The following is a 12,037-nucleotide window of genomic DNA, read 5'->3' on the forward strand; positions in this document are numbered from 1 at the left end:
TTGGTGAAGATTCTGTACTGACATTTGCTAGAACATGAAAGGATCATTTATGCATGATTACAGGGGCCACTTTATGCCAATTTGGCTCAGCTGATCTAGCAATTATCCTAATTGTTGGTAATTTCACAGAGGCGCCTGTTCAAACCCAGTCCTCCCTTCAAATGGCGAGATTCACACCTCAGCAGTAATTCACTCTAAAGACCAGTTTATTCTCCTAATTATGAGGAATCACAAGATGATGTGGAATACAGTAATCATGATTTTCATAATAAGCCTATCAGTCTAAATGTTCTCAAGCACATTACAATTAATTTAGCAAATGGGACGTTTTTCGTAGAGTAGTTAAATCGGCCACCAACTTTTTTTTTTTAATTTTTACTTCTTTTAGGCAAACATGTTTATCCAACCTTGTGTCAAATAACAACTGATCATTAACATTTGAAACAACTGCATAGACGTCTTTCTGTTTGAATGATCAGGTGCTGCCCTCTTGTGTCCAATTGTGAAAATGTCCACTTTTTATGTCCATGTTCAGGGTTCCAAAGCAATCACTTACCAAAACATTAAAGATAATTGGTGAAGATTCTGTACTGACATTTGCTAGAACATGAAAGGATCATTTATGCATGATTACAGGGGCCACTTTATGCCAATTTGGCTCAGCTGATCAACTCTGATAGGAATAGCCCAAGCCCTTAAACTATACAATTTGAAATAGCTCTACACTACACCGATAAAAAGAAATAAATGCCATTTGTGTTTTTCTCCCTTTACAGTTAAATTAAGTTTATTAGCACATGCTATTCTGCTTTTGTTCTTGAATGCCAGTAGAATAGCTAACAAACTACCGTCAGCGTATTTTTAGACGTTCACCAACCTTGTCATGCTTTAAAGAAGAGTTATAAATGTTTCTTAAATCATAAAACATTTGATGTTGAGTGACTCCGCATGCTAGCATAACATACTCTTCACATCTCAAGACCTCAAGCTGAGGCACAGCTTTGAACTGCTCTTAAATGATGGCACACATCATGCGGTTGACGTGCGATAGTCGAGAGGCATTTAAAGGCCATATCTGTTTCAACTCCTCATTTCTCTTTGACCAGTCCACTTCACAAAAAGCAGTATGACTTTTTTTTTTTAAGTAAATTTTCTGTTTTTGTATTCTGAAGTATATTGTCATTTTTTTTAATCCACGGGTAGACCTTTAGATGAAATATCTGGACAGACGTAGAACACAGGACAGGTAACTTCTGTCCAGATCTGATGTAGTTTAGAATGGAAAACCGAAGAAAATGGGTTTTATCGGGACAAAAAGACAGCAAATATTCACAAACCTGTAATCTGCAAACACTGCCCGCCCCCCAAAAGTATATATTAAAATCTTATACGTTTTATTTATATTTACTCTTTTATCTAGATAAATTAACAACTTAAAAAAAATTAATGTTAAATGCCACAAGCGAAGTGAGGCATCATAACATAATTGAGAGTATAAGTGTTATTCCTGTATTATTTATGTACTATTATAATATTAATATTTAGAATTACCTTTTTTATTTTACATTTTTAGTTCATTTTAATTTAGTTACAGGCTTGTTATATTTACTTGTGTTCTTAATATTTCTATTTAGCCTCGATTTATTTACATGTCAGTTTTAGTCATTTTAATATTTAAGTTTGTGCCTAGCAGCATTGCCAATTTTTGCAAGTCTTTCATATATTTTATTTCAATTAAACCATTTTTAAGTTTTAGTTGTCACTGTATGAACAATAAATATTCCTTTTGAGATCTGCTTTTAAAGTGCTATTAAATTATTTTTAAAGATGACATTTTAATAAGTCGTAGATGACAGAAAAAGTAATCTAAATGTGAAAATAGGGGTAAAGTACATGAACATTTAAAATATCCAATATCAACTGACAATCAACTGGTATACTTAATGTCCTCCAAATAGTGGACAACCTAGGTTTTATGCTAATTTTTGCCTAATTTAAATGTTTTGTAGTAAACTCAACATAGAAGAAACTAAGACATACTGACAGAATACTAACCAAAAAAAAAAGTACAACAAAATTTTAGTTTAGCATGTTTATTACAATACATACATTTCACATTTGACCTTCTGACCCCAGGTGACCCTGCCCTCACCAGGGTTGGTGATGTCCAGTCCTTGGCTCACCCTTGGTTTTCCAGTAGCACTACCCCCCCCCCCCCCCCCCCCCCCCATCAGGGTGCAAAGGAAAATGTGTGGTAATAATTTATGAATACAACATATCTGATAGACTAGTAATCACTGCAACTTTAATAAAACTTTAACTTCATTATTACTTAGCAACTGTACATAGGAATGAACTCTGGTTTTTAACACAAGTTGCCACAGCAACTTGTTCATTTTTTCCTTTTTCTTTTTTTAAAGTACAGTTTTCTTTTTTTAAAACAAAACAAGGGTACAGAAAAGAAATAAAAAGAAAAAAATAACCTGGAAAGATTAAGAGAAAAGAAAAAGGGGATTCTGGGTGATAACCAGTCTTCATCTCCTGCTAAAGGAGGTGAGGGAGGGGAACGACATGGGTTGAGCTGCAGGAATGATTCTCTTTCTCTCCTTTCATTCTTGCTCACATTCACTCCATCACGTAAGCAGGCACTGGTGTTGACCGTGGACATATCGCTGGGCCATTAGGGGCAGGTAGAAGACCACTGAACCATTGTGGACAAACATGATGTAAACCCCCTCAAAAGGCTTGGGGTGAGGGAATGAAACCATTATAGTGCAACCAGAGAAAGAAATAGGTAAACTAACCAATAAACCATGTAGCATTACTACAACTTTTCATATGTAGCGAGAGAAAAATGAACCGGTGGATACGTGTGCACAGTTGTGAGAAGAAAAAGAGTTGTGTACGTCATCGTCCTTGTTAAATGTCCCGGTCGACTATGTCCACCTTTTCCATGCAGGTCTGGTACATGCTCAAGGCAATGGTTCACAGATCGTATATCTGAAGAGCATTTGTTTTCTTTTTTTGTTGTTGTTGTTGTTGTTTTTTAATCATATCATTTAAAAATCTGCAGTCAAGTTTTCTACATATGGTGGCAATGAGGGCACTTGAGATCCCAGTCTGCCTTGGTGCTGATTAGTTTAACGTTTGGATGTCAAAAGCTTTGATAGGCATGGCTTCCCATGGCTTCATCTACAAAATATATTCACAACATGGAAATAACATCTACAAATAATCTACATGTACAGGGACGGGGCGAGGGCAACTCCTCCGAAAACCTCTCCGCCCCCCTCTCCCCTCCCACCCTCGGTCCAAAGCAAGACCTCGCTGCAGCTCGTTTAATTTAAGACTGGGCCCAGAGCAGAACGCAACAGAACTTTGGTTCTCCAGGGTTCCGCACGCACAAAATGGGTTTTGCCCACTCATTCACCTACCCCTCTTCTCCTCCTGTTTCAAGACCAACATCGCAAACCCACAGTTCCTCAAACCATGAAGGAATTTTGATTCTTCAACTTCTCAAGTTCTTTAATTTGTTGTCTCAAAAACAGTATCCTGTGGAGAAAAACAAAGGGAGAGTCAAGTTAGTATATTTGCGTGATAATGGGATTCACATGCACATGCTCTGGTATATGAGAAAGTGAAATGCGTTGACCTCTGCTCACGCAACGTGGCCTGGATCTCACACACTCGCACCAGTGAGCGCAGGTTCTTCAGCTCTGTGCAGTTCTCTGACATGTAGATGCTGCCCATGGTGTGAGCCTCTTCACGTAACCTTGAGGCCTGGAAGGGAGAGTGGTATGTGTATTGTTAGCAATGCAACAAAAACATCTGTATTTCGGGTAGCAGACAGGTGTATCCCAATTATTTGTGTTCAGCAGCCCAGTGCTTAATGAATACAGTCCAATGCTGTGTGTTGAGGCTGTATATGGTGCCAACTAGTGTTAATTTCGTTAATGAAAACTATGACGAAAAATGTTTTTTTGCTGATGAGCTTTTTTCCCATGACTAAGACAGGACAAAGACAAGATAAATCAGTATTTATATATGCCTATAATAAATCAGTACACTAGATGAGGTAAAATAAACCATGTACAAGTCCACATTCTATTGATTTGTGCTTGCTGGTGAAAGTGCAATACCTGAAATGCAAAAGTAAATTTCTCAAATGACAACAATCATTACTATTATAATTTTGAGCAAAAATTATTTGTATCAGTTTAACCACAATACAGCATGATGAAAATGTGACAATGATAAGATTTCATTGACTAAAATCTGACTAAAAAGCTCATACATTTTGTTGACTTAAACGTGACTAAACAAAATTAGGACAAGGTTGACTAAATATGATAACTAAAATGTACATTTGAGTAAGACTATGACCAAATTAAAAATGGCTGCCAAAATTAATACTGCTGTATGGTTTTCATTAACTAAAACTAGACTAAAATACTTCAGATTTTCTTTGACTAAAACTAGACTAAAATGTCGAGACTTAGTCAACTAAAACTTGACAAACTAAATAGGATAAGGTTGACTAAATATGATAACAACTAACAAGGACATTTAACACGGGACTAAGACTAAAATTGAAAATAGCTGACAAAATTAACACAAGTGCTAACCTTTTCCTGAAATGTCTTCTGAGACCCTATTAAGAGCCATTGAGTTATCAAATGGTCAGTACTAAGAGAACTAGAAACTCTTTTTAACTTTTTGAGCCATAAACGATAATAGTCGGTAATTTATTATAATTAATTTTTTTGGTTTTTGAAGTCTCTTATAGCCATCAAAGTAGCATTTATTTGATTAAAAATACAGTAAAACAAATATTACATATTAATACATATAAATATTACAATTTGATATTCTTTTTTTATATTTTAAAATGTCACTTATTCCTGTGACAGCAAAGCTGACTTTTCAACAGCCATTATTTCAGATCCTACAGAAATGATTCTAATATGCTGATTTGCTGCTCAAGAAAAAATATATATTTTTATCATCAATATTGAAAACAATGTTGCAGCTTCATATTTGTCAAACCTGTAATACTTTTTTGGTCCCACTTTATATTAAGTGGCCTTAACTACTATGTACTTACATAAAATAAGTACAATGTACTTATTGTGTTCATATTGTATTGCAAAACACTTCTGCATCTCCTTTTGCTTTTGCACTTTTGCTGGTGGGATACGGGTAAGGTTAGGGACAGGTTTGGTGGTAAGGGTAGGTTTAAGGGTGGGTTACGGTGTAAGGAATGGGTCAACAGTGTAATTATAAATGTAATTATAGAAATTGATTACAGATGTTATTACATACAGGTATTTAAAAATATATATAATTATGTACCAATGTACCAAATGATTAATGTAAACGTAAGTAGTTATAGCCACTTAATATAAAGTGTGGTATTTTTTTTCTTTTGTCAGGATTTTAATGAATAGAAAGTTCAAAAGAACAGTATTTATTTGAAATAGAAATCTTCATTTTAAAAGTCTGTCACTTTTGATCAACTTATTGCATCCTTGCTGAATAAAAGTATTAATTATTCACAAAAAAAACTTTTGTTTCCATACCTGTTTCTCCACGTGCTCCGCGGGCCACCCTTGCACATGTTTGATGAGGTTCTCATTGAAGTGTGCGGCCAGCGTGGGTGTAAAGGAACACGTTGCTCTGCCTGGAGCTGTGCTAGCAGGTACTGAGCCCGGGGGCATTGCTCCGCTGACTACACCTGGTCCTTGACCACCACCATTATTACTGCTGCTGTTACTGCCCATGTGGTTTGGACCTGGAGACGGACTTCTCTGACTGCTGCAAATCACAAACAGTGGATGGGTCAATGTCTTTCTGAAACAGCTACTTTTTATGTGCATCAGGTCTTTACAAATCCATTCATTTAGGGTGTGTTCACACTTGTAGTTCGGTTCTTTTGGTCCGGACCAAAAAGGAAAAGGATACATTTGGTCCTGGTCCACTTAGCGTTCACATTGGCATTTTTGCCAGAGAACCTAAAGACACCGAACCTAAAGGCATAGTGATACGTTCACAACCGGATTGGTCGGCTTGAATGACATATATATCGTGACAGAACTTACCAAACACCCCAAACAAAAGGTGCATTAGACTTAAAGCGGTGTTGCGGGTGTATAATATCAAAACACCCATTAACTGATCAGTCTGCTCAGCGCCGCTTTATGTCGAACACACCTAATGCCATCTGCTGGACTAAGCGTGCTCATTCTTGCTTGTACATATAATTTTATTTTCACCACCTGCAAACTCACAAGGAGCTCATAAAAGGCACTTTACCTCATCGTTGCTCCACGTTTGCCCTCTGCTCATTTTGTTTTGGTTACACAGTGTCGTCAAATGTTGCATAGCGTCGCATCTTGTCATTGCTTCCTGTTTTTGGTTTGTTTAGAAGAATTTGGTCCGTGTTGCGTTCATATTTCATTCGAACCGCACCAGAGTTCGTTTGGAAGCGGACTGAGACCCATCTTTTTAGCAGTCTCGGTCCGCTTGTTTGGTGCGCATCGGATGGCAGCGTCCACACTTAAACAAACCGCACTAACAAAGTAATCGCACCAGAGTTCCTTTTAATCGAACCAAAATGACAAGTGTAAACGCACCCATAATGTGATCCTAGAACATTAAAATCAGCAATATCCCAAACAGCCAGAAGATGGCAGTCAAACACCGCAAAACAAGCCACTTTGAGCTACAAATATGGCTGCTAAGGCATACATTGAGCAGTTCAGTACCCATAAGCCTACATTAAACTTATTTTGCACATTTGTTTTTTTTAGAAAGTTGATGAATCGGTTCAGTTATTTACAAATAAGGGTCTTAAGTTACCTCTGTCTCTGCAGCGTCCGTGGAGAGTTGCTGTTGTCGTGATGTTTGTCTGTGGGGAGGGACTGCTGGGACGATGGTGGAGGGAGAGAACTGGACTTAACGGTCATAGCGTTTATCTGAGAAAGATAGGGAGAATGTGTTACAAAGCCATACTTTCATTTGTGACATCTGTCATCTCATTTGACAGCAGTATACCTTGGTCTGTGAGGACACTGGCGTGGTGCTGAGGGGGGGTTTGAGGGAGGCTGTGTTGGTCTGCGGTGTGCTGATTCTAGGAGACACATACGACCGAGGAGAGGAAGCGTCTGACGTCAGAGACATCGGAGACTGGCTGGACTGCTGGGCTACTCCACAGGACAAAAAGAGAGAGAAGACAGAGATGAGGTGAAGGGATAGTGGCTAATCACAACAGGTTAACAAATGTGGTTCTGGCTCTGATTTCAATCTATAGTTGCTGTTGTTAACGTTAAATAAAACTCAAAACACAGAAATCAAGCTGAAATAAAATATATATTAGAAAATTAAAATATAAACTTTAGAAATGTTGCCTTGGCAACTAAATGAAAAGTTTAGTTGAACTAATATTTACTATAACTATCTATCTATCTGACACACTGAGGCCATTAACAGTCTAAGAAGCTCACTCTGACTTACTGTTCTCCTAAATACAGTGGTGGGCAAAATTATTAGAACACTGGTATTTTCACCAGCTAAGAAATGGTTTCAAGTCAGTTATTTCTATCTTTTGATGTAGTGTCAGTAGGAAATATCGGTTTACATTTCCAAAGATTCATTTTGCCATTAATTGTAATAATCCAGTGAGAGTTTTGTTTGTTCAAGGAGTCTGACAACAGCCAGAGCTCCACTCAGAGATCTGATCTCATCATCATCCAGTCTGTCTGGAATGACATGAAGAAACAGAACAAACTGAGACAGACTCAATCCAGAAGAACTGTGGCGACGTCTCCAAGATGCTTTAAGAGACCTACCTGCAAAGCTGCCTAAAAAACTATGCGCAAGTGAACCTAGGTACCTTAAGCTGCTATAAATGCAAAGGATGGTCACACCAAATATTGATTTAATTTAGTTAAGCTAATTGAAAAAGAAAATCTATTTATGACATTATTTTTGACAGCATCCTCATTTTACAGCATTTTTGAAGTGCCTAAAACTTTTAACAGTACTGTAGCTTTGCAGGTAGGGTTCTTGAAGCATCTTGGAGGTGTTGCCACAGATCTTCTGGATTTAGTCGGTCTCAGTTTGTTCGGTTTCTTCATAGAAACAAATCTGTTTCTATAAAAATGGGGGGGGGGGGGCCTTACATATATGCAAAGTTCTGAACACATTACTTCCATGTGCATTAGTAAGAAAAATTATGTTGATTATTTTTACACTATTTCTGCTATAGAGGACTATAGAATCACCAACTTCCTCAAAGCATAGAAACACTGTCTCCTAGTTTCTTCTAATTTATAAAACAATTTTATCCTTAGACTACATTATGCAATATTTTAAAACAAATGCCAGAATAGGTCTGATCCCATTTCTTATAAAATTCACACACTGTGCAAACAATATGAAGTGTCATTAGATAGACTTTATATTGCAGTATGCAAATTTATCCATGCAGCACAGTACTAAAAACTACCATAGCAAATCAAAGAACCAAAAAAGAAAAAATACACAGAAAAAAAGAAAGAGCTTCCTATTAATATCCTAGTAACTTTGCAGTGTTTCCCAATACTAATAATAATAATAATGAATTATTAAAACAAATTGTTTTGCTCTCTAAAAACACCAGTGTAAATGTAATTTGGACTGAGAAATTATCACAACTAAAGAGGTTAGAGTACACTTTAATGTCCAAGCACAAATCAATGCAGATTTTGTTTACTTTGGTGACTGAAAAAGGGTCGGAGTTCTTAATTTTGCTCTCAAAGTGTACAAAACTGGTGCATTTAACTTTAAAATGTACACATTTTTATTAAATCTTGATGATCTGGTGTTCACCGCACCACAGTCTCACAAAAATCCTATGGAAACACTGACTTGACATACTTGACAAAATAATTGAATTCTCTTTCAAGGATTACTATGCTTGAAAGGTCAACTACACAAATGTGTCAAAATGCCTGTCTTGCCAAGTATTTACGTAAAAGCTACTGGTTATGAAGATACAGCCTATCCATTTATTGTGAACATGCAAATAAACATGTAATTTAGATATGGCCAAATAACAGATGCTGCATGACATATACATATCATTTTTGAGGCCCACGTGGCCCACCATTATCTGCTCAGACAGCAGCAGCCAAGCCTGTGTGTGTGTGTGTGCTAAGCTACCAACCCCATCTGCTAACTCAAGGAAGCTGACTCAGAACCCCACAGCTGGCATGAGTCGATAACACAAGCAACACAACCTCATGCCAAAAACAAATCAAAACCATGAGCTCAAGTTACGAAGTTCAAGATCAGGTCACAAAACAGAGCAAACCTTAAAACCACGTGTCAAAGCCATAATTTGGATGGCATTGTAGCACAAAACACAGCAGGTTTGAAAGTAAAAGGTAGTACGAGAGAGATAGCAGAGTGTGTGTATGTACCTTGGCTGGACAGTTGAGTAGCCTGGGAGAGCAGAGTTGTGATGTTGAAGGCAGACGGACCAGCAGTCAGGATCTTATGGAGCATGGACTGCAGCGAAGCCTGAGTTACTGCAGCCGTGAGAACTACAGAGACACAGAAAACACACAGAATGAAGCAAGAAAGCAAGGACAAAAGGTGAAGACAGGAAGCAGTCAAAAAGAAAAAAACCTAACATTGAAATCAGAGTCTGCAGGAAAAACCCTTTCTTTACTAAATGCTTTGGTAACATTAAAGGTGCAATAGATGATTGTCTTCAGAAACATTTTTTGTTATGCTGGTTGAAAGTTTCTTCACATCCCAATGGCAATCATTAAGTCTAAATGTATTTATCTGTAGTTACATATTCTGTGGAAGGCGTAGGACCAAGAAATGTTCGTCCAATCAAATTTAATTGGCTTTCCTACCTGCCTGTCAGTGTCAACGTATGTATTAGCATATCTCTGTGCACTCGGTTCGTGCAGACAGAATACGTCATCAGCGCGTTCACGCACGCTGTGCAGACACATTTGTTGGCACATCGAGAATGGCAGACAAACATCAACAACCCGATCTTCCTTCCTGGTATTGTACTACTTTTAAAGTTTTCTCACTGGTGAATGACATGACGTAGCCCAGCGGTTCTTTCGGATGAATGTTGAACCGAGGTCATGACTCTCTGTGGTCATTAAAAATCCCATGACACTTCCCATAAAGAGTAGGGGTGTAACCCCGGTGTACTGGCCAAATTGCCCCTCTGGCCCTTGTCAATCATGGCCTCCTAATAATTGCCAACCACTTGATTGGCTCTATGACTTTCTCTCCTCTCCACCTGTAGCTGGTGTGTGGTGAGCGCACTGACACCGTTGTCCTGTGGCTGCCGTCGCATCATCCAAGTGGATGCTGCACACTGGTGGTGGTGGAGGAGAGACCCCCCCCCCCCCCCCACACATGATTGTAAAGCGCTTTGGGTGTACAACAATACAATACACAAAGCGCTATATAAATGCATCATTCATTCATCCATTCCCAATTCCAGTCATCACGCCCCCGCGCTCTGCATATTTAGCATGTCTCGCTTAGTTAACACACCCGATTCAGATAACCAGCTCGTTAGAAGTGAGCTACGTGCATGAACTGTGTTCCGATCGATATGATCCCTACACAGTGTTCATTGTTCCCTACTCCCTAAGCAGGGGAAATCCATTGAATTTTACTTATTTTCGGAACATTCGGTCTCAGTGCAAGTGTTCCACCAACATACTTATGTCACATCCCATTAAAAATTAGTCTGATTGGGGCTGAAATCACTCCATATGATATAAATATATAAAAGAAAGACCAATTGATTTGACTAGTCATTCAGATAATAAACTGATTAGTTGAGTTTGCACATCTCATTTACTTAAAATACTGGATCATTAAATAACAGATTATTTTACTACAGACTAGGATTGCAGTGATAGATGGTGCTACCGGTGTTAAGACGCAACACCGGTTATGTCACTTGCCCACCGCATAAGTGGGCAAGTGACATATATTTTTATAGTAATCAAAATCATTTAGTTCAGTAAAAGAACAGACACTACAATTAAAATCTGAATGCGGCTGCTCAATGCATTGTGCCGAACGACAGTCGCATCACAGATCAGATTATTTCTCCAGTGAGGAGAGTGAATTTGAGCTGACTGACAAGAAGAGTGAGGTGAGACAGACAAAACGATCGCGGATTATTTAGTTTCGAAACTAGATGCAAAAGCGCCTGCTTGGCAATATTTTGGATTTTGAAAAGCCTGTTGACTTTTGTCGTTTATCTAAGGTGATTTTGGAAGTTTTTCTAAACATTCGTTTCTCATTTAATTGGTTCCACATTGTTTGCTGATTCTTACTTTATTTTATTTGACATCAAGGTGTATGCCGTGCCTCCAAGCTTTCTTACTCGTTTTGCTAATAAACGTTCTACGTTTCTTATTTATTTGATTATATATTATACATGTTTACTTGTTTCAAGTTTTGTATACCTATTTAAACTATGTAAGTTATTTGTTATTTTATATTAGGCATAGCCTGCCCTATAGCATAGTGTATTTTTATTTGTTTTGTTAATAAAAGTTCTATGTTTCATATATAGGCTAAAGTGAGTTTTATGTTGTATTTTGTTGTTGCATTCAAGCAATTGACGCCTAACTGCTGCTAAATTCGGACAGCAAGGAAAAGAGGGAAAATTTGAACGCACTAAAAACAAACAATTGCCTTACTCCGAATTGCCGCTATTTGAAAGTGAAAGTAAAATGCGCACGCCGCTTTTACAAGCTATTTAAAAGCAAGGGAAAGCGAAGAAAAGAGGGAACGCCCCCGCCCCCGCCCCCGTGGTGTTGTCACACGCTGATTAACCGGTGGGAAAATTTCCTCACCGTCACAACCCTACTACAGACTTTTGATTAATTTAATGCATATTTTCAGGAAAAAAAGAAATATTAATATTAATCTTACCCTAAACTTTTCAATAGGGCTGTGCGATAGACAAAAAAAAAACCTATCGCGATTTCTCTGATCAATT

General features: G+C 37.9%; 1 protein-coding gene across 2 annotated transcripts in view; it reads right to left on the minus strand.

Moving 5' to 3' along the window:
* Positions 1-2,077: 2,077 nt before the first annotated feature.
* Positions 2,078-12,037, minus strand: part of LOC107584375 (WW domain-containing adapter protein with coiled-coil) — a 42,470-nt gene continuing 32,510 nt past the window's right edge. The window contains exons 8-13 of one of the 2 annotated variants that reach the window (XM_016270961.1): positions 9,462-9,584; positions 7,054-7,205; positions 6,859-6,974; positions 5,580-5,814; positions 3,653-3,780; positions 2,078-3,552 (exon numbers count right to left, since the gene is read on the minus strand). In XM_016270961.1, coding sequence (XP_016126447.1) covers positions 3,483-3,552; positions 3,653-3,780; positions 5,580-5,814; positions 6,859-6,974; positions 7,054-7,205; positions 9,462-9,584 — 824 coding nt within the window. In that variant the 3' untranslated portion in view covers positions 2,078-3,482. The remainder of the gene's footprint in view (positions 3,553-3,652; positions 3,781-5,579; positions 5,815-6,858; positions 6,975-7,053; positions 7,206-9,461; positions 9,585-12,037) is intronic. The other variant, XM_016270962.1, reaches the window with a different exon arrangement.

The sequence above is a fragment of the Sinocyclocheilus grahami genome, unplaced genomic scaffold (assembly GCF_001515645.1).
Source record: "Sinocyclocheilus grahami isolate Dianchi unplaced genomic scaffold, SAMN03320097.WGS_v1.1 scaffold59.1, whole genome shotgun sequence".
NCBI lineage: Eukaryota > Metazoa > Chordata > Actinopteri > Cypriniformes > Cyprinidae > Sinocyclocheilus > Sinocyclocheilus grahami.